This window comes from Synchiropus splendidus, chromosome 18, assembly GCF_027744825.2.
Source record: "Synchiropus splendidus isolate RoL2022-P1 chromosome 18, RoL_Sspl_1.0, whole genome shotgun sequence".
NCBI classification, from domain to species: domain Eukaryota; kingdom Metazoa; phylum Chordata; class Actinopteri; order Syngnathiformes; family Callionymidae; genus Synchiropus; species Synchiropus splendidus.
In genome coordinates this window covers 13,462,856-13,486,914 of record NC_071351.1, presented here as the reverse complement: position 1 = coordinate 13,486,914, position 24,059 = coordinate 13,462,856, and the positions used below count along the sequence as shown (strand labels likewise).

The 24,059-nt window shown below is 44.0% G+C and overlaps 1 protein-coding gene across 4 annotated transcripts in view; it reads right to left on the bottom strand.

Annotated features, from left to right (window-relative positions):
• Window positions 1-20,403, bottom strand: part of fgd (faciogenital dysplasia) — a 34,780-nt gene extending 14,377 nt beyond the window's left edge. Inside the window, exons 1-2 of one of the 4 annotated variants that reach the window (XM_053848650.1) lie at window positions 20,296-20,403; window positions 19,301-19,569 (exon numbers count right to left, since the gene is read on the bottom strand). In XM_053848650.1, the coding sequence (XP_053704625.1) occupies window positions 19,301-19,319 (19 nt within the window). In that variant the 5' untranslated portion in view covers window positions 19,320-19,569; window positions 20,296-20,403. Of the gene's footprint in view, window positions 1-19,300; window positions 19,570-19,809 lie in introns of all 4 variants that reach the window. The other 3 variants (XM_053848648.1, XM_053848649.1, XM_053848651.1) reach the window with 3 other exon arrangements.
• Window positions 20,404-24,059: the final 3,656 nt, after the last annotated feature.

The window sequence follows — 24,059 nt, the reverse complement described above, 5'->3', positions numbered from 1 at the left end:
TATTCTGTCAAAACAGATCATGTATTACACATTATGCCCCAGTTAGTTTGTGTGTTTTGTTTATTTCCAAGTCGCATGCATTCACACATGCAGAGATACACCAGCGTGCTGTGGAGAGACCATCACACTGCTCACAACTCTGACAATGTTGCGTGTCAAATGAAGTCATCTTTGCCTCCCTTTCCACTCAGACATTATGGATCTAAGGCTAAATGTTAACACACCATTAATAATTCCTTCGCCAACATGAACCCAGTGAACCAGTAAAGAAGACTCGCCATGGCAACATGGATGATCTATATTTCTAATATAGCAGTTCGGTCACGGTAAACTATAAATAACTGAACGTGTCCTCAGCAGAGGCGGACAAAATGGGCCGATTTTACAGAAGCAAAAGACTTATTCCAGCCTAATTCCTTTAAAAACGTGGTTCTAAATACATTGCTACATAAAACAGTCAGTACAAGTCACGAGAAGAAAAGCAAATGAGCGGGGTGATGACACACTCAGCGACCAGGGACCTTTCCCCTGCAGCCCATTACTCGGCTGTCAGCTTCACAGAACTCATGAGGAACCTTCCTGTACAGTAAGGATGACAGGGATGACGGGACAAGACAATGAGATGATTAAAATTTCATTCTCGTGCATGAGCGACTTGCACGGTAGCAATTTGGGCTCTCTAACTGGAAACCATGGCGGCAACAAGAGGCTTTTATGATGGATGGTTGCAGCAGTGAAGCAAGACTCTGTGTCTGCAGCGCGATGCATTATGGTAACCCACCACAGCGGGTCAATTAGGACGACACACAGAAGAGAACAAGGGGGGGTCCGGCTGTCCTAGTCATGGCAGTGTTTAAACCCAGTGAGCGGTTTGGAACAATAATCTGGACTGTCTTTTGCTCTCCACTTATCTGCTGGGAAAAAAAAAATCATTCTGCTCTTTCCAATGCCACAGGGTGTGGGGGCCAGTCGCGGCAAATCCAGGTCTCACTCGTGAGTCATCCGGAACCGAAGCCTGGAATAGTATTTTCAAAACAAATTTCAATCATTCCCCCTTGTCCTGGAGACGGCCGCGCTATCATGAGGATTATAGCGTTTAATCTTCCGGGTGGAGGAACCACCACTCTTCAAACAGATGGAGGGTCTCTGGGGCGTGAATGGATTGATCACTCTAGCATGTATTGATTGATTGGATTAACTGGTCAATGCCGGGGAAAGGACTAGTTAAAAACAGCCCGGCTGCTTGGTCGGAATGATTGATGAGATGCTGGAAGGTCGCAGGGTGTTGAGCACGGATGACCTATATATGCACGAACGCACACCATATGTGTTACATAGATGGTTCTGTCGTCTTATCCAGCCACATGCCACTAAAATGCACGAGCCTTTTTCACGACGTGATGCTCGGAAATGTTCCACAGAGAAATAGTCAGTAGCAACCAAATGGCCTCTAAATTGCTCTCCCTTTTCCAAATAAAACACGGCTCATACTGAGAGAACATTTCACTGACAAACCAAACACACCTCCCGAGACCACCGATTACTGCTCAGCCTCTCCTCCAGCAGGAGGAAGTGGGGTTTACAGGGGGGATTACTGAGTCCAGGATCCTCATGCAGGACATGACTCACTGTGAAAATCACCTTCCTTCTATTTGAAAAATGGGATTTAATTTGTCTCCGATGCTTGCAGTGCATTATGGGGCTTGAACTGAGGGCTCTGAAACTATACTATATTGAGGGTCATGTATATGATCCTGTGACACAAGTCGCAGTTCGACACACCTGACTGAGCATCTCTTATCTCTACTTTCATAGTGACATGTGCCTACTAGGTGGAGTCGTTCCTGATACAGGCAGGGCGGATGTCAGCATGTGGACAGGGCGTATATACAGTATACATCACCCTGCTGATACATGGAGTACCCCGGTGGGCCGGTTCTGTCCAGCCCAGGTCAAAGGTCGCCCCTTCCTGCTTTTCCTGTTCCAGAATGGGTTGATTAGAGAAGATGAGTTACGCTCCGGGTCAGCGCAAACTGAACACAGGAGCTTCTCATTCGACGGAATGATTTTCAAAATGTCACTTGGCCCCCGAAAGGCCGCGTCAGCTTTCCGGCTAAGAGCCGCTGTCTTGACACTTGGCTGCAGTATTTCAGATGAGTCATTAAAGCTTTAAACCCTAGTGGCTTCAAATGCTACTGCGGATTAAAAGAGTGACACCAGTTGACATTTAGCGTGAGCTCGGAAAGGAAAACTGGCAAGCCTGCGGTGTGTGAACACAAACAGCAGCCAGGTGAACACTAGACAGACTCACAAAGGCTTCAATTTCCTCTGTAATGGCTGCAGCATTTCCTCCGATCGCAGCTGAGACTCCCTTCTCTTCTCAGTATGGTGTCACAACAATTCAAGCTTGGGACGGAATGAGGAAGTAGGTGTGAGTGGCGATCTTTAACTCCAAAACAGACCCTAAAAATAATGGATTTCTGCTCATTGACATTGGGGCGAGTTCACAACAAAAACCTGGACATGTTCCCAGTGTACTATGTCGCTCCAAACATACTGAGACATTATCAAATTACAGTGAGAAGATTCATGTGTCCTCAGGCATGAAGTTTTGCAGACTCACTGCGGTAAGTTAAGTAACCACGGCGACTTAAATAAGACAGCCGTTCACTAAGACACGACATCATGTCTAATTCAAAGTTATACAAGCTATTACTGTCCAGCCTTGGAGAGTAGCTTCTATGCTGACTTTCGTCTGACCGCTGGATGAATCACTGTCATTCAGGATTGCTATAGAGTTGTAATGACTGGCAGCAGGTGGCTCTCCTCACCTGTCACCTCTGTCACGCTTCTTAAAGGGGGGGGGGTCTGATGGTAGAGGTCAGGAGTGATGGAAGAAGGTCTGCCAGGAGGCTAAATGATATTTATCTGCAGGTGATTTTTCTCTGATGGGAAGCTGTGGTTCATACATTTTTAAACATCCTTCCCATCACACTTCCATGTTTCCACATTCCTCCTGCTGAGCTACATTCATCCAGCTTTGTGAGGTGAAAAGGAAGATCGGGAGGCCACTAAAAGCATCCTGAAATTTACCTTTTATGGTTACTGAGAGCAGCTCCATGACTTTTCATTTTACAAGGAGACATTAAAGTCCCCTCCTGATGTGAATTCAGCAGCAACACATTCTCCAGTTCAGCAACCCTGAAGGGGAAATATGGTTCTGAAAGCAGCCGGCTAGTATCTCACATGGATGAACGCATGCAAACAAGGGCCGAGTCGGGACCCAGGAACCCATAAGGTTCGCACGCAGTACGCCCCGCGGCACAAATTCATTAAGCTGCAGGTTACAGGCTTGTGTATAGCAGTGGGACACACAACTACAAAGACGGCGTCGACCCGATGAGCTTTTGAAGCGCAAAGATTTTACCGCTCGGTTATGGGTAAACATCAAGGGCACATATAAATTGCGTTTTGGGCTTGACCCTGAGGCACAGAGGCGAGAATTGAACCCTAGATTTAACGCAGGTTTGGCATGGAGAGGCACAAACACAAAAACAAATCCAGTGTTTAACAGAACTAGAGGTGCTGGCTCTTGCTGAATGTTGGTTGTCCGGTATATAGGGGTATGTGAGTTAGGGGAATCGTTGCACACATCACCACGAATCATGACTCAAATTAATGATGAATACTGACTCCAGTTTGCACCTCACATGTGGGGACAGAAACTTCAGATGAGGGCCAAGAACTTTAAACAGATGTTCACTGTTTACAACCACAGGTTGATTGACCCGGTGCTATTTCAGAAGTGGCCCGTGTGATTTTCATATTTCTCCTGTCTGCTGCCAAACTCCTGAACAAAGACAACACACATGCTTCGATGGAGACGAGAGAACTCCTAACACTTTCCGACTGGCTGCTCAGACCAAATAGAGGAGTAAAGGGCACACGCATGCAGGCGTACACACGCAACTACCAAACATAACACTTGACTGCTTTACGTCAAGAGACGTTGGCTCAGAAAAGGTGCCAGGTTTACCGACAAAAATGTTGCTCACTAGTCCTGCCGGCGTGAGAGGAAGTGCCCGGGGTGGCTCAGCGACGCAGGAAGACCCCGGGCGGGCTGCGATGGAGGAAGCCGCCGTGTGATGGAGGACATTAATAAGCCTGTAAACCTGCTGTGGTCCACTCCCGTGTTTGGGCCAAGAATGAGGCCACTGGAATGGCTTAGATGAGGGTAGATGTGAGGAGAAAGAGCACGACGGTCCCACACTTGAATTAAATAGCTGCGGACACTGTGGGAGAGGGACAACCATTCCGATGGCTTTCACTAAAAGCAAACCTGTCCATGGCTCAGTCGGAGGGGTGACTCACTCTCTCTTTCCACTGGCCAGAGGGTGAAGGATTTCACATGGACTAGCTCTTGGAGTTCTGCCGTGACTCTCGAAACGGCAGATTTATCTCCAACAACTGTCTCATAATGTTTGTGGTGAGATGGCACTTGATGATTTTTTCCTTTCATCTGCTCAGGAAACGGAGATTGGACATGACTATAAACCGGATTTTGAACAGCAATGCGTTGAATACTTGGCTATATATTTATACCCACTGACCACATCCATGAAAATCATCTTCCTTTTCCGGGTTTCTTCATCCAACCTCGACTTTGCCTCCAAATATCTTCTCTTCTCCAAGCTACTGCCATCCTATGACAACTAGAAGAAGTGTCTGAAAACTCGAACCTAATCCCCAATCACACGATTTTCCTGCATAAAGTGCCAGAAACTACAACACCTGTTTTGGTTCTTCCTCTTGCTGCCGCTTTTATACTTCCTTCTTTACAGTTATTTTTTCCATTTTCAATTTAAAGTTGCTCGGCCTTGAGCTTTAGTTCGAGTCGCTCCTATCAAGACAAGTAGACGTAATAGAAGATGAACTCTCAGGGGTCATGCTTTAATTACACTGACAATCCCTGATGTGCCCACACTAATGATGGCCACAATCTAAGAGGATCAGTCACGATCCAGGAAACCTCCGCAGCTGCCCAGCTGTTTGCGAAACGGAATATATGTCAAAAAGGCTCTGTGGGTGCTTGGCTCGGGAGCGGCCCATTGATCTGGGTCAAAAGGTCGTCGATTACACAGTCTCACAGTCTCTAGGCAATGCCACAGTGTCTGCCACACACTCGGCGAGCACAGCTGCTGCCGGTCGCCATGGAAACGCTCAGACTCCCTGATTCTACAAACCTCGCCGGCTAAATTATAGAGTGCGAAAATACCTAACAGACGGAGGAACACGCTGGGTGGCAGTATATTCATGTCACATGTCTGGTAACAAGAGTGGCTGTCAATGTTGCCCCGGATCGCAGGGCGCTTCTTTTTCCGATAGGTGAAGCCGCACGAGGGGCAGCCAGGCAAAAGAAAACATTAGCGCTGAGGGCTCAGCGCTCACTCCTCATTACCCCATGTTGTACTGGCGGAGGAGAAAAGCAAACAAACCAGAACCAAGACACATGCCCGTTCCCGGATTCCCTCAAAAGACTCGGGTGGGAAGAGGCAAGGCAGCAGAGTCGGGCGTTAATAAAACATGCAGACTGGCATGCATATTTCAGAGGTCATTATCCCATATTCAGCGGATCAGGGCACACACACCCAAACATGACCCAGACTGAGGTTCCAAAACACCGTAGAGCCTCTGCTGGGATCATAAAACGCAAAAATTAAACTACTCACCAGCTAGCTGCCATCTGCTTTGACTCCAGAGTCAGTTCCTGCTCACAAGACGAGGTCCTGACCCCGGTGAAATCCATAAAAGTCCAGTCTAGAGGAGTCCACCACGTTGCCTAAAATCTGGATGCTGTACAGAGCCAGCCTGCTACTGCTGCTCCTCCAGCTCCCTCATTGACTCACTCCAGCCAGCACACTTCCTCTCTCCCTCCTTCTCCTCCTCTACCTCTTCCTTCCCCTCCTCTTTCTCCTCCTCCCGTCCGCCAACTCACTCCTCTCCCAGCCCCAAAAGATCGGGTCCCCCTAGCTCTCCCTGTAGCGAGCCGCGCCACCATTCAGAGCGGCGGAGGAAAACAATGCAAGCGCCGCTCTAAAAGGAGCGTGGAACAGTTCTCAGCCGGCAATAATGCCCCCCAACTGTCGCTATGGAAACTAATGACCGCCCAAAGAGGAGAGTGGAGCGGTGGGAGGGCAGAAAAAGTGAGGGACAACAGTGGAGGAGAGGAAAAGTGGCTGAATGAAAGATGGGGGAAGTGTGTGTGGATGGGAGTGGGTGTGACCGAGCACGGGTGTAAGTGAAGTCGCGCAGAGGTGGCATGTTCTAATAGGAATCGTGACTCTGATTTATGAAAATGAATGTATAGAAACATTTGCTGAAGCTTGATGCATGAACCTTTAAAGCAACTGTTGCATTTAATAATTATATTATTTTTAAATAAGCTATTTTCTTCCTGATATGCAATACAATGCTACATAATATGAATTATACATTCAATTACTGACATGAAAATTTTAGTTGCATATTTACCAAAAGGATTCGTGATTTCATCTCATCTCAAGTGACATGGAATGAAAGTGATTCAAGTTTTAGGTAGTTTAGTCATAAGACAATAATAAATTGTGTATACGGTGAAGGACATACAAAATAGAACTCAACTGTAATGCAATAATAAAATCTAGATTAATAGAAGCTTTATTTCATGTATTCATAAAAGTGTTGGGCTCATTGTAAATGAAATTGACCAAGTAACCTCAGTACAAAATACTTCTAAATTCAAACAGTTCTCAACACATGTTTATTTCCCGCCTCCCCCGGGTGTAGGCTCCGATACATGTCTCAGATGACCGAGCTCTGACTTACTTCTTTTTGTCAGCCTATTCCCAGCTAGCCAGGGTCACACGATGCAGGAGCAGCCCCCCCAAAAAAACGACAAACCCAGTTCCAAAAATGAATACAACACATTTCTGGCATTTATTGTGTTGTTCCACATGATCACATTTCTTTGTTCAATCAATGTTTTCTCCTTAAATAATACATGTCGTAGTCTTTGGGGAGACAGTCGGGGGTCCGTGTCTGCGTGCCGTTTCCCCCCACAGACACCAGGATCACAAAAGCTGCCAGATTGACGCGTTCAAGCTGCTTCAACTCCCTTCATATGCACATATAATTACACCCCTCCCCCTTCATATTTCCCAAGCCCCCCTCCGCTTGCATTCTCCAAACTCAATAGTTGGGGTGATGTCAGCCTCAAAGAGAAGGGTGACACTTCCCCAAAACGCTGCTCAGAACCTCAAGGCGGATGCCAGGCATAACCATGGAAACAGCCGAGAACCATCCCCAGTTCCAAAACGATAAGGGGGCTTTAAATCTGGGGAGAATGTGAGGAGGTGTGGGGGGGGGGATGGGTTTCTACGAAATGATTTAGATTCAGGAAACGTAGGCTTTAAAAGTGGAGTTGATCCTCGGCAACAGGGAGAGGCACAGGTGCGGCCTGAATGCGTTCCCTGGACGAGATATGGTTGGCCTCTGTGACATGGCGCCCCCTTTTTACACGGCAGAGAGGAATGCAATGTGGATGGGCTGGAATGTAGAACCTCTCGCCTTCTTGTCACATCTCAAACTGCAGGTTCGGAGGGCTTCACACGGAGAGGAGAATTGCTGAGCTAAGGTGTTATGCTAATATTTAGATGAGCTAGTGATGGTTCAGATTGAAAAGTCAAGTCTGAGTCTGTCAGACTGGTAATCTGCCTGGTCAGATTAGAGCGGACTGGGGGCCGCACCGGGGCCCTTCTTGAGGTCAGAGTCAAACTATTTCGCGTTTTCACCGCTCAGCTTTTGCGTTCCGTGGCTTCTATTGCCGCGTAGGAGGAGCGCCAGATGCCAACAAGGTCTTAGATGCTCTTCTACATTGCAGATTTCACTTTTGGAATTGGAACAATGCAGTTTCCTGTACGGGTTCTGATCCTCCCACCAACGTTTCTTGGCCCAGTTGGAGTGCGCGGGTGGTGTGAGGATAAAATGTGGAGCGATAAATAGATCACTTGGCCAACTGCTGCCAGTGGAGTGGACGGCACACTTGGTCGGTGGAGAACCCTGAGCGTTGCCATGGAGACCATTCACATTCCACTGCTTGTTGCGCCAAGTGAAGGATTTTAACCACAAAAAACAGACAAACGCGCAGGACAAGTGTGTTACTGATCACTTTCTGGTCCGGCCTCTATAGTCCTGGAGACAAAACATGCAGGGTTATTTAACACAAGATAAATCCGGATCACTCACTAATGGCCGGATAAACAGGCTTTGGCGGGAGATGAAATGGGTTTGAGCGCAGACAGGCCATTTCAGTGCTGGTCCTCCATTGCTAAGCTAATGTAGCCACCATCGCCACCAAAAATCACCCTCAGAAATCCACAGAGATGATGTTTTACACATCAGTTTCTAAAGGTTGCGACCAAAACTTTTCACCGTTTAGCAGCCTAAAATCAAAGACCTCATCTTAAAACCAAGAGCCGTGTTCCCTCTCCGAGGAGTCCATGCTACTCTTTAAAGAAGTCTTTAATATTTCACCCAGAGGAGAATCCTTTAATTTATTATTAATATCATAACTGGAAGGAGAGAGTCTCATCTGAATCACAAAGAGGCCCGGGAAGAACTTGAACCAACACAACCTTGAAGGAAAAGGAGGAGACTGACCAACTGCTAAATGTGAGTCCCTCTGTAAACACATTTGTTTTAAAGTCGTAGGTTCTCATTTTAAAAAGTGTTACGATTAATAATTTGAGTGTTAAGAGGTGTTTTTTGGGGTTCATGCCCTTGAATTACATGTTTGGAGGTGTGAAGGCATGTGAGCATCAAAGGTGTTACAGTGTGTGTGCTCCCAGCGGAGGGTCGGGTCACGTGACTCTCCCCACAGTGTCCAGATGGCCTGTGACTACACTTCGCACACACTGTTGTTGGAATGGATGTATGGAAAGGTAATGTCAGGAGAAAAACAGGGGTGTTCGCGTTGGTAAAACTCACCACACTGTACTGTACAGGGCAATAAAAAATCCGAAATGCCACTGCGACTGCTGTGAGGTGCTGTCAAAACAGCTGTTAAAAACTGCATTATAATTGTGGGAAAAGATACAACAAAATAGGGAGAAAAAAGCGGAAGCAACTGAAAAAAATTAAGTCTTACCATTCCAAAAGGAAGACAAACTCCTGCATGAATATGTAGGAAGATAGACATGACGAAGACAGAATTTGGAGGGGAAAAATTGTGATAAAAAGACACTTTAATTTGAGAAAACAGCACATAATAGCTAACACACCACAAACAAATCCAAACTAATAATAATACACATTCTAATGAAGCATAATATCCTTTATTTATTTCATTATCCAGTATTATCCAATTATTATTATTATAGAATAGAGATAGAGCCAATAATGAATTGAAAGCAAAAAAGAATGAAGCCTTCAGAGTAAGTAAATTTAGTATTTAAATTGCTTTTAAATGAGCTTTAAAATTATGTCTTTATTTAACTGTGCACCAAATCCATGTGAACCACACTATACACTATGATGTCATAACCATCATGAAGGCGACTAAATGAAGGCTTGGAAGTTTAAGTTTAAAAAAGGAAACCTAAAAAATATTATGTCTGTCTGATGCTCGAGCTAATGTTTACAGTCTCACCTTAAATCTGATAACTCCAGTGTCAAATATTGATTTAACACTTAGAATAATGTTTTCATTGGGACAAAAGCCGACATCATTGATACAGAATGAGTAAAGAACATGACTGAGTCAATATTGTGTTGAGCATTGTGCTGTCATGCCAATCATATTTCGACTCTACACAAAAGTCCACTGCTCCTTCAAGTATTCTGCTTCGTGTGCAACAATACCCACACGGATTACATCCACAAGTGCAACCAAAGGTTATTTACAAGTTACAGCTGCTTACTTGTCGTCGTGCATCATGTGATCTCCACAACACGCTTGCAAGAGAATCTCAAACATCCAGAGCCCTCAGAAGTGAAGGAGCCTGGAGCAGAACTGCTCTCATATTTCCTGCTAGGATGATGTCATCCATCAACACACACATTTACAAGCAGCTAATTCCAACAGCAGAGTTGAGACTGTGACTCCTCCACCTGTACGAGTGTATTGCTGGCAACCTTCCCTGCAGTGCAAAAGATTCTAGACTCCTTAATGAGTCCCATCCTTCAGCTTTAGAGGAGCCGCTGACAGCTTCACGCACAGCAATACATGTTGTTCATGTTCCACTCATGTTTCGGATGTAAACGAAAGACAACAGTTTAGCTTCGGGCAGCAGAAACCAGCTGACAGACAGTCACACCATCACCAGCAGATGCGCCGCAGCCTGAGGCGCCGAGAAGTTTGGTGGCATTCTGACCATTCACGCAGATCTCATTGAGTTAGTGAATAAGAGCCTCGATGAAATACAGCCTGGAATAACTGAGGGAGGAAGAGAGGTCCCCACAGGAACAGGATCCATCTGTGTGGATGTAGCTCTCATCTCCTCATTAGGCTGAGGGTGTTATGACTGTCCGGTGATGAGAGCTGGAGCAATATGGCGCGGGGAAAAGTGCCAAAATTAGAGCCACGTGAGGCGGGAGACAACACACGGAGATGATGTCACGCAGTGAAACTACACCGCAATCTGGAGAGACGTGGAATCCTAATCCTCATCATCCTGTATTGATTTCAATTACGAAAGGTTGCACTTGAATCTATCCTTGTCATATGAGCGGCAACTGTTGCAGTACATTATGGGACTGTTGAAGCCCTGCCAAAGGAAAGTGGTGTCAGCTGAGACCCTTATTTCTGGAATATCAAGTGATAAGATTTACCCCGAAGGTCATGAAACCAGGCCTCACATGACAAGCTGTGATGTCTCATCGCTTTCACCCGCCAATTCGATCCATTTTGACTGTCAAGCAAACACGTCAAAGCACGACGGGACGCCCTGCTGGCCAAGTCAAAACACATTTGTCGCGTCCATTTAAATCATTTTACTCCAACGAGTCAGCGCAGGAGTAGCGTAGTGATGCAACAGTGGCATCTAGCGATCAAACCCCGGTAACGCACCTCAAAAAGAGGCGCTACAAAAGTTGCATTGCAATTGCAATAAATTGAGCAGTTCAATCTGTCAGTTCCCATGTCTTTAAATGCGAGTCAGAGTCATTGCGAAACACGATTATTATAAAGTACCGTGTGGATCATACGTCCAAGAAACGGAAGAGGAAAATCAATTGTAACTCAAGGACCTATCTAAATAGATGGACACAACAATCCCATTAAGAAAGTTGAAAAAAAACAAAAACAAACCTTCAACTGTGACTCTTTGTAAGCTCTTATCATCCTGAATTTGTGGCAAGCAGAGTTTATAGTAGTAGACCACCTGTTTAACCCTTGAGCAACTTGTTGTTTGTGGTTCTATTTTTAGGTGTTTGTTGTCAAAATGTAAGCTTCAACACTACACTCTGCCATCTAGTGACAAGGATTAGAGGAGAACTACGAGCGGAACCACGATAAGGTCAGGCCCAGTTCAGCTCCTACGCTCCTCAGCTTTGACAGAAGTGTAGACTTCGATGTATAACTTTATATGGACTCATAAAACGTTGCAATAGTTTATGATCATGTGATTGTTGTGGATGGCCGTGTACATGAAGATGTTTCCACAGGCAACAATGTCACTGTTGTCCATGGTGTTAAGGTCAAACACAATGCAGTCATGAAGAAAGCGTCAGCGCCGACTGAGCATCCTCCGCCAACTGCACCCCTCACAAGCCATCAAAGCATCCCTAAGTGCTTCAATTGGGCCCAACACTGATGCCAGCGAGCAGCGATAACAGTGTGACAGTAAAACTTTCCCTCGGCGGCGGAGCTTTATAACAGAGCAGTAAATGAAAGCTCTGTTCAGACAGTCATTTGAAAGCAGAGATAAACAGTGACAGGCTGCAGTGGAGTGAAGAGTCCTGGTGGGCCGCAGCAAACCCGCCATGAAGAGAGGAGCCCCATCTGTAGCCAAGAAAGGATAGATCTGTCAGGGTCACATGACTGCGCAGCTGATAAAGGTGTGGCCACCTCAAATATAAGAGGAGACTCTTTCTTTGTATATGAGCGGGGCCCCCGACTCCTGGATGACACGTGTCACAGGTCGGCCCCACAGACAATGCTGGTCAGAGTGGGAGGTAGGTGGGGAGGGGGAAGCGTGGAGAATTCAACACAGGCACCATTTGTCTACTGAAAGCACAGTTGGAAGACGTTTGCTGCAGATTTTACGGACACATCAGGTGAGTCGGCGTCCGAATAAGGAAGCGGGGTCTAAAATAAGAACCAAAATGACGCACAGGTTCCGGAGCCGTTTTCCACCATTGGACTCAACAGACTCACAATCTTAACAATCCAGATGATTCAAATGAGAAACAAATAATGAGGGAAAAAATCCTGTACTTTGTTATTAGAATTTAATGACATTTAGCGCTGCATAATCTGAAATATAACCATATCTATGTATAATAATGAGGTCGATGATATGGACACTAGCATTTGAAATACTGATTCAGACTTAATAAAACAAATTAAAGTGAAGTATACTTAAAATGAAACATGAGAAAATTGGATGTTTTTTTAAGATATTGATGAGAGAAATATGGCCATGAATAAGTATGTAATCTAAAATAATTCATAAATAAACAACAATTAAAGCTAAAAAGTATGAAGTAGTAAATGTAAGAAAATGAAATATAAAAAAATATATCCATAAAAATATGTACTCGCATTGTAATATAATAATAACAATAAGATGAAGAATAATATTGCAATGAAAATAACATTTTTATCTGAGATCTGTTTAAATCAGGCTATAAATTTAAAAAAATAAAGACTACATTTACATTTAATTTTCCTAAAACTGTTTTCACCGCTCTTTACTCACAACAACAAAACGCAGCTCTTTCTTCTTGCTAGCTAATCGACAAAGTGCTCGCAGGTTTTCCTGATGATTGACCAGAACACCATCTGCACACGAAGACACGACCTTTCACCTTCACCTCTGTCTTCCTCCTCAGCCCTCCCCCGCCCCCGCCCCACCTCAGAGTCAACAGGAAGTCCTGATTCCAGAGAGCCGGCTCTTCAGATGATCAAAACACAATGCCTTCAGTGTGCTAAAGAGGACTCATAAAACACACACACACACACTCACTCACACACAGAAATAGAATGGAACATGCTTTTACTATTAAGGCACTTTTTTCTTCTTTTCTTTCCATATGACTTTCCCAGGAAAATCCCCCTCATCAGCAAAGGTCCCATCCAGACAGACAGCAGACCAGAAGAGACACACACAGAAGGGTGAGGAGAAGCTGACCTCCTGCTCTCCACACACGTCCGCTGCGTTGAATGAATCCTAACACTGATATCTTGCTATTTTTAGAGCCCAGCCACTGATCCTTAATTCGCTCCTGAAGTATTCCACTCCAGCATCTGGCTCACACACATGCCGGCCTGCGCCAACAAGCGGGACCAGACTCTCCAGGGTCCACGTCCTCCATATCTGTCCTTTATTGGGTGACACCGAAGAACGGCGTCCATTAGGAGAAGGCCTCAACAGTTGGTACCATTTAGGAAAACTAGGTCACTTCCGCCTTCTGTGTGAGTGTGTGAGCGAGACCCTGCTGCAAGCCAAGAGACCTCCAGTATAAACACAATGTGCAGGAAGGACTTCTCCGGAGAGAAACATCCTAATACCACACAGTGCTCCACTTTCTCCTGGTCCAGTCTCCGCTGTCACAACTCATTGAAACACTCCTCTGACTGGAGAGGCCAGCTCTGCTCTTTAGGTGCGAACCTGCTCTACTTTTGAAACACTACCACTGAGAGAGAAGAGGAACCTTTCCATCTCAGCTGCCTCAGGTCACCTCGGTGCGTTCCAGTTTCCACTCAGAACTGGGACTGACTGAACATCGAATTAAAGTTAATTTGAAGTGGATATCATTTAAACATACTTAAGAGAACAATGGGACGCGATTGAGGACAGTAGAATTTGCATTGGCTGATTGTATTCTGTACGAGGAAATAAGCGTAAAAAAAAGTAAATTATATTTCCTTGACAAAATTAAAAGTGACAGCCCATATTTTATTGTTTATTGGGATATATGAATATTAATTTCTCATATGTTCATGTACACTTTTTCTGTCTGATTAGTCTGAAAGTTTTACTGAGAAATAATCTTTAATATATTATATTATCTTTAATATATTTTACAAACAAAGGAAGCTAGGAGGTAAATGAAATATGGAATAAAATAAACCAGATGGCGACAGTTTAGAAGAGAAAACAACTGCAACCTTCGCTTCAGTATTCTCAAGTTTTCCCATCATTTAGATGCTACTTTTCATTTTATTTTACAGTAGAATCCACAGAGATTTGTTGGGTTAAATGACTTGATGGTGGCCCTTCAACACTATCAATCCCTGCCACGAAGGGTCAGACACAGAGGAGAGGTCACCGGCCGAACACAAAGACAGTAGGTCGGAAACCAAGGAAGGAATGAATGGCTCAAGACAGAGCGAAACATGAGCCAAAACAAAGAGGATTACAGGCTGTCAGGTGAAGAATGTAAACAGGACAGTAGGTGAGGACGAGGACGAGGACGATGTTGAACCATCAGGGCTCCAGATTCTTTCTGACTCCAACTCAGATTCACATGTGAGATTTAAGAAACACAATCCAGTTTCCTCCGCCGTTCTTCAGTGAATATTATCTGCTTTAGGAACACATATTGGCTGTGGAAACCTTACAAATCGACATGAGAAGCGAGGCACTTCCGCCCGTAGACAGGTCCACTTCCCAACATGGAGGGTCAGAAGGCATCACAAATGAAATATGCAGACAAGCAACAATCTTTTAATGTGACGAGGAAGCTAGGTGTGGCGCCGCTATCTAGAATGTTTTAATTGCCGATTGCTGACGGAGGCGATTGAAAACACACCTGTCAAAGCGGCATGCCTGCCAATGAGTCAAGAACCGGTCCAACTGGAGGGTTGATACGGCGACAGAGAAAGCACAGCCGGGTTTAAATCCCAGTCCACGACTGCTGCTGTGGTGTGATGCGTGTGTGCAACCACAACAGAGACAGTGTCGTCCAACATTTCGCCACCAGGAGACCCGACTCCATTCTGCGCCCCATTTCCCGGCCGCAGTCTCTCGGAGCCCCACGTGATGAGGAAAATCTATGTGACACTCAGGCAGCAGGGAAGGAGCCTGGAGCTGGTGGAGCCTGAGTCATGCACGCTCACCAAGGATGGCAGAGGGGAGTCACAGTTGGAACGTGACCAGTGAGCCGGACGACATGATGCGGCACTAACTTCCTCATTGTTTACATTCAGACGGGAATATCAGACAACACTGGCGCCAACAATAGCAATCCACGTTCTTTTACAATCGACATTTTCCACTCAGACAGAAGACGAGTGCCACGTCTGTGCAGTGGAAATGAAGGAAAAAACAACATGAAATGTCGAGGATCTGCCAGTCGGGCCTCAATTCACACTCAAATTGAGTCTCTGGAGCTTCACTGAAGGATTCTCAACGTCAACAAATCACACTTTTAGAGTCCAGAAGCCAGTCAACTGTAACAGCCAACTGGTTTTTAATGGACCACGGGACAAACCTTTCACCATCCTTCACAAAATGCTGAGTTATAAAAGCTGATTTTTTTCAGTTTATGATTCAAGAAAACAAGAATAACAGAAATAAAGCAGCATATACATGATGGGAAACAATAATGTATTAAATATTTATTTATAAAGAAATAAATACATCATAAAAATACAATTATCATTTTAAAAGAAATATGTATATCTTATTTAATACCTTGCACTAAAATATTATTTAATATTATTCTAGAAAACAAGAATAACAGAAATAAAGCAGCATATACATGATGGGAAACATAACAATAATGTATTAAATATTTATTTATAAAGAAATAAATACATCATAAAAATACAATTATCATTTTAAAAGAAATATGTATATCTTATTTAATACCTTGCACTAAAATATTATTTAATATTATTCTAGAAAACAAGAATAACAGAAATAAAGCAGCATATACATGATGGGAAACATAACAATAATGTATTAAATATTTATTTATAAAGAAATAAATACATCAGAAAAATACAATTTTATTTCATTTCATTTTAAAAGAAATATGTATATCTTATTTAATACCTTGCACTAAAAGATTTATTTTCCAATATTTTCCATAATTCATATTTTTAGTGTAAAATAATACACATATGTAAAGATTTTTTTTATGTCGTTTAAGTTTGTTCCAGCATTCCACGCTACCTCACTTCTGAACTCCACACCCAGCCTGCTCACGCAGGTTTCGCTCCAACACGGTTGGCGACTGTGTCATTTCTTGTTTCACAAAACTTCCAGATTATCGTCACAAAGCCACTGCAGCACAATCTGTTGACTAAGAACTATGAGAAGACGCGACTTTGTTTATTAAAATACCTGTCCCTACATGTCATACAGAGCCTCTCGACATCACAGGCCAGGAAAACGTCTCTTCATTTTGAATGTCACCGATTAACCGCTATCTGTGTGGATATTTTTAGCAACTAAACCATCCACATCTTTGGATTCAGTGCGTCAAATGCAGTTCAAGCTCCATAAACTTGTGAACATCCAATCCGTCGTGTAACAATGCCCCTTTTTAAAACACTGACATGGAGCATCTGTCAGCTGCATGACAAGAGTATCTCTCCAGGTAACTGGAGAACAACCTTCAAATCCATAGAGAGCATCCATGGGGGTAAATCAGTGCAGATGATATCCTCACCATCCTCCTCCCCGACTCCTGCGCTGCCTGTTTATCTAACACTAAGGGGAGAAGTTTACATTGGCCCGCGCAGACACAGACAGACCCACATAGTTTTGCTTCATCATAAATAACCTCAACATCCAGACGGTACAGTCACAGCATCTCGCAGCTGCAGCGCGACCACCATTGTCTCACATCAGAGAGGCCGACTGGGGAAAGGCAGACTATGACAAGTGTAAGGTTACTGTCTCAGACGGTGCGGAATTCCAGCTATGGCCTAACCCATTGTACTGACTGGAATTAATCTTTTATGTCCGCGTTGGCAAGTATGTAAGTCGTCTTCATTGTGATGGTCTTTAGTCAGGGGGCGAGTTGGAGTTCATTTGTTTTGGGAGAGTGACAAAATATACTATTGTCTTACTCTTCTATCTGGTATTATTTAGGAGCTATATGGGGCCAGATAAAGCCACACTTTAATAATAAAAATGGAGAAATGTATCAGTAATCTTTTATTATTCTAGTAAAATAATAAATAAAATAAATTTTAAGTTTCGTGTAAAAGCGAGTTGAAAACGTGAGAAAAATCTGAATCAATTAGGTTATATATATATATATATATATATATATATATATATATATATATATATATATATATATATATATATAACAATTCTCACAATGTGAAATTAGGTCAATCCAGAGCAAATTGTTTACATCTATGCAGATGATCATAGTTTAATCGAACTAATGCAGAGTTAACTCTCGATTAATCGCAACTAAAACTCTTCCATAGACAAATCTTCCTTTAAGTTACATGTAGAGCAGATAAAAGAGTGAGATTCATTTGCGATTAATCGCTCTGCTATGCGATTAAATGAGATTCAAATTGGAATCTATTGCCAGCCCTAGTTTGAATGAAACTCAATGAGAGGTTGTTACAGTAATACACCCAAACTAATTGGGTCAGTGAAGCAGACAAAAGTCTGTCCCCGGCTAGAGAAACAAACGGGCCCACATTTAATCTTGATGGTTTGTTTTGATAGATTCTGATGCAGTGATCCTCCAAATTTGACCCCGCGATCATAAACAGAAAAATAAGCAGCGGAGAATTTGAGAGCAGCTTTGGTTCCCATGTGGAGGAAATAGAGACGGGGGGGCGTTGTGGAACGAAAAGCCATATTTCATCTGACCATGGTTGCAGATAGCCACTATGAGTGGGAATTGGGGGAAGGGGCAGGCAGAACAGAGAGGGGGCAGAGATTGATCTGGGACAGTGAGGGGAGGAAAAGGAAGTAGCAAAAAAAAAAAGGCAAGGCCTCGAAACCAGAGTGTGAGAGAGAAAAGATACACCGCCGGAAAAAAAAGGAGGATCGATTCCTCCCCCGAGTCTCAGAACAAACACATTTGCCGGAGTTCTCTCTGCATAGTTCACCTTTAGTGCGGCCCAATATCGTCCCATCAGCACTTTGTCTCTATCGAACCCTCCCCTTTCTTTGTCCGGCAACCCTAGCGTCTGTGAAGGAAGTACCTCGGTCCACCTTGTGGTTTTGTCCAGGAATGTCACACCAAGTGAGTCAGATCTGGAGTCAAAAGGTCACCAGGGGTCAAAGGATGCACAGACATCCAGCAGGATTTTCTTCAGAATTTCAACAGCATACATTGACTCTCTCAGTTAGGGTCACAGTCGGGACAGTCGGGGCTCTGTTTACATTAAAACTAGATGTTATGAAGAGACAAATAAGACGACAAAACCATATTTTCAGAGCGGGTAGTCGACTTATAAAGGCCTGGGCAAAAGTCACCAAACTTTTCCAGACTCCCACACCAACACTGGGACCTTCAATTGACTTGACAGTGTTTTTTAAAGTTCACATTCAATGGGCTCAATAAAAAGTGAGTCCAAACTTTGTCTTTATCAATTATGAATTATTATAATTATGAATTTTTAGAGTGTCAAAACTCTTTTTTATACATTTAAAAGCTTCAAATTCACTTCTACTCTTTAACACATGGCATTTCAAGGGTTACTACATATAAAGTTCTAGTTCTAGTACTGTAAATGAGGAGTACAACCCTGAGACTGGATAGTTTTCTCTCCTTCATCAAGAACCGAAGTGGCGCAGAGAGGAGTGGGCTTCACTCGGGACAACATTAACCAAGCATCCCGCACAATGAAAACTCACTTAATGAAATAAACGTGTGTGTGTGAGCGAGAGAGGAAGAGGGAGTGTGTGTGGCACAGCTTTGCTCCGATTCTCGCCATGTCAGCTCTCTCCTCAATGAAGCGTGAATATCTGTGCGGTTCAGAGGCGCAGCAGCCTGACACAGAACCGGACTCCTCCGGCCCATCCGAACCCGGTGACAGCTGCCTCGCTGGAAAGCCCGCAGCCGTCCAGAGAGTAGGAAAAACAGCTCACAAAAGAGATACGAGAGCACTCACCAGCCGAAACCCCCTGCATCCTGCACACTTCTTCAATCCGTCCGAGACGACTTCGGAGTCCTCCAAACTCGTCTCCGCTTCAGATCGCCGGTTCAAAACTCACACCCAGACAGCTTCATGGCCTTTTTTACTGTCAGATCGCGGGGTCCCCGGGTCATTTTGGACGCGTACTGGCCGCACACTCGTCCTTCATGTAGTCCTTTCTCCTCCGTCTCCACAAACTCTCTCTCGCGCTGCTGGAAAAAAAAAGAATATGCGCGCTCCCGCTGCTGGGCGCGAGCACGCCCATTCATTGACTGGCGAAATTCAAATCTCAAAGCTGGTCTTTATGAACTGGAGATTGTTTCATGAGGTGGTACACGTGTGTCTTCCAGAGAGGGTTCTCGTCAGCTGTGACGACCCTCTGGACATGGACGGTCACGTGAAGGCATGAAAAGGAAGAAGGCTATTTTCGGAATAAAGACTCCACAGATGCCCGTTAGAGTGGAAAACATTGAATTTCAACTGACCTTAGGCTTCCACTTGGCTTGCCCCAATATGTTTGTATCCCTCCCTGCTGAGGAGGCTACAGCTTCAGACTTGCTTAAATATTGAACTAAAAAAATGCTGCTTTAAAAAGACCTCTTTTTTTTCCGAGTCACAAACATGTAACGCTCATATGGGCCACTTAAAATGACTTACTGGAGTTGCCCCCCAGGCCTTGACCGAAACACTACCTGGGACAGGCGAGGCGAGAAGAATGAATGAAGCCGCCTCGTCCTTGAGCAAAGCTATCATCGCCCCAGATGCCGTCATGTTGATCATATTTACCCTTTAAATCCTTCTGACCTTCTCTTTTATTATTCATCCATCCACCTACGACAAATGGGGCGACCACAGAGCCCAGACGTGAAGTGAAAGTGGCGTTCAAACTGTGAGAAGGTGACTGATAAAGCATCACAACAGAGAACACAACAACTTATTGAGGATGTTTAACAGGATTTTTAGGAACTTACTCTGCCAGGATTCTCTCACACGCGTCGCCTTCTGCGGCTGGTTTTGTTGTGTACAGGCCTTTATGACCCGACAAAGTCTTCATCCAGCAGGTTAATCCACTGTCTTTGTTGTGATTCTTCACCAGCTACTTTAAAGTGTCCATTCACCTCACCAGCTGAGCCCCCTGTAACCTCTCCTCCTCCGTTAACTTGGCCCGGCCCCCTGCCTTTTTGGAAACACGTGTCGAGTCAGCCACGCTTCATTAACCTCTTTTGTGGCCACGGCTGTTGCTGTTGGCTTTTCTGCCGCAGATCAGCAGAGACAACAGCAGGGTTTCGGGTGACAATACGCCCAAGTGGGGACCACTTTGCTGAGGCGGGAGGCTTGTATCCATCAGATGGTGAACACTCTCATCGCTTAATCTGAAGAACATGACTTCCATTTTACCAGCTCGGGCGACTACAAGGCAGTTTGCTGAAAGAACCAACCTAAGTGAACTGGCTTTTGGTTCACAAAGAGTTGACCAATAAGATGCCCCCGGGGCTGCATCCTGACCACAGCTCCCCAGGGTCAGAACAGGGGGACGCATCATAAGCCAGTTATAAACACTGTTGAGCTGACGTGCACCCTGTCACTGCTGTCCCTGTTGCGCCTCCAGCATGACATCAGAGCTGAATAACACTTTCATTTGTAGATATATTCCATGAACTCACTTAAATATGAAACACCTCTGAGGACTTAAGTAGAATTTGCTTTTCATCACTAATATATTAAAGGTATTTGTGTTATTTTATAGGACTTTATGGGTTGTTTTTTCATCTAAACAGAACATACATATTTTATTTTTTAAATAAATGTATTTGTTCAGCTGTGAAGTATTATTTGGAAAATATTATTACAGCAGTGGCTTTTAAAGTAATTTATAATTCAATTTGTGTTCCTTTGAACTTCAACGTGAGGCTTCTTCTCATGTTACTTACAGCACAATCTAATGTTTTCATCCTTTAAAATCTGAAAATATAAAAGTCCTCAGTGGGACCGCGGAAAAAGTTTTGTCTTTCAACTCAAAGTTCTCTTCTGATGTATAGGTCATTCATTACATGTACGTTAAATCATAAAGTAATTGACCCAATTCCTGCATTATAAACACCTTTGTTTTCCCAACACATTTAATATCCTGGCACAACGTTATTCACCTCATGTTGCAGTTCATTTCCCTCCCTTGTGTTTCATGTTCACCCTCCAACACACACCGAAGCTGCTGTACATCATGAGGCCAGTCATCATCCACTTGTGAACATCATCAATGGGCTTATTTCTGCCGCAGCGGACATAAAAAAAAAAACATGTGCAATTACGTGTGCGATCCATGTGAGGGCAGGAAGGTGAAAGTCCTCAAGCATCCATCACATGACAGACATAAATGATTCTTTGTCGATACACTGTACTCAAACTGTAGCGGCGCAGCGCCCTCTGGTGGTGACTGCAGTAAAAGCGTCGCTGCAGCAACTGCCGTGGAAGTTTTCTCCTATTTATAGAGACGGGATGCAAACTCACTGACCCATTTTGCATCGACCAGCTGAGCCTTGATGGAGAGGATGAAGAGGAGACGGGCAGAAGCCACACTCTTACTTGCCATAAGCTCGCATATATATAAGGTTTAATTGAGTATAATTATTATAGTCTTTATTTCTTAAATTGTCTTAAATCATTGTTTTATTTTGCAGTACAAGTTTTAATGCTGCTGCTTGGTGCAACACTGCAAACTATTTTAACCTAGTACGTAATGAAAAGGAGGGCACGCTGTGGTTGCCCATTACAGTGAGTTCACATATGAGGAATAAAGGAAGGTTGTACTCCAGGACTATATTAGGAATTTACTAGCTTTTATTACTCTGTATCGACTTTAAAGGAACAAGGAAATGTGGTTTTGTCAAAGAGAAAAGTCCCATGATGCCAGAGCTGCGGGCTTGAATCAAATTTATATTTCAGATAAAGTGTAGAGGTGTGGTTGGCTCATAACAGTTTCCACTTCATCGGACCTGGCCCTCTTTTGCCTGAGAGATGACTGTATTGTGTTTTGGAAGCCAGTCAGTGGTGACTAAATACCCGCCTTGATAAGACATCAGTTGAAGGGAATTCAACCCAGTCACATTTGAAACAGTTTCACACACTGATAATTCATGAAACTGCCTGGTCAGGACGTGCTTTTGCTCCTGAAGTCGGACAAGTGACCCTCATCTGTGTGTAGGTGTTTCTCAGGAGTGAGATAGAGGAAGCGGCGGGGGCGAGGAGGTGGGCTCCAGCCGGGAGCCATTCAGTGAAACGTGATCGGGTCCAGCAGCGGCCGAGACAGCTGGGAAGTTCCCCTCCTCCCCGCCTGCCCCGGCTACAGCTGGGAAAGCTCGGATGTGAGCACATTCCCAAAGAGTTAACCCCTCGGCCGCCGAATAAAGACACACGAGACAAACCTGAACTGAAGTCACATTTATTGATTTTAGCCAGCATGACTACCTTTACACAGGCGGACTTCCTCCTGAGCAGAAAACAAACAAAACACTTTCACAGGATCAGGAATACATCAGATTCAAATTTTCTTGTTTCTTGTTTTTTTTTTTAATCACCCTGACAGAAGATCACATGTTTGTTTTCAATCCTGTGTAAAGGTCCCATGACTGAGGAACATGCATATGACATTTAGCTGTAATCATAATGCACATTATTGATAAGAATACAGTACTGCATGACAAGTCAAATAAATACCAACATACGGGTGAAGTTATTTCATATAAAGATATCAAACTCTCATAATGGATCAATACTGACACACAATAGCTATCACTGTCGCTTCCAGCAAACAGAAAACTTCTCAGGTCTCAATGTAAAATCTGAATTGCACTTTGAAATCAAAATCGTCCTCATCTTAAAACTTTGATGCCTCAACAAGCGAGCGTTGGCTAGCATGGCACGGTTCAAGCTTGTTGATGCTAATTTTGTTTTCTGTTTCCTGAAAACACTCAAAGATAAAAAAAAGGTATAAAAAATGGACGAAAGAAAAAGGTAAAAATGCGCATTTTCCCGCGACAATACTATGGATATCACCGTCACCACAAGCTTGAGAGACGTTTCAAACATGACACTGATCTACCTCCCAACACTAATGCTGTTTCCATCGACTCCTGGAGGCCAAAGGGATCGTCCCCAAAGTTTATTAGTAAAAAAAACCTCATCTCAATACCCCTGAATTGATTAGAAAGGATCACTGACCGTCAGAATTCAAAGCAATTCTCCAGTAATCTAATTCAAAACTATCCGTTAGAAAGGGCGGAAAATCCCTTTGCATTTATTGCTGCTCACAGTTTGTTTTAAACTCCTCCGAAGACAAAAACACACACACACAAAAAAAAGCCTAGTCTACAATTCTCCCTTGAAACGAGGAAAGGCACTACCGGTTAGAAACGAAGAACTAAACCAAGCAAAAATGTCGGGATGGCCTTCCTCTGTGACGTCTCGCTCCAACCAAACAGAGCGTGCCAGGATTCGGCACAATAAAAACGAAGAGAGAATGGAACAATTCCAATTTGGAATTTGTAATTGTCGCGCTTGCGGAGAATTCTGCGAGTCAGTGATCCCTAGTTCACGCTCTTGGTAGGAAGCTTCTGAAAAAGCGCGCCACCTCGCTCCATTTCTCCACTTGCCTATCTTGAGTCAGAGCGCTGTCAAGTTTTCTTGTTATTTTGAGCTATTCCTAGGAATAATAAATACATGAAAAAACCCCAGAATT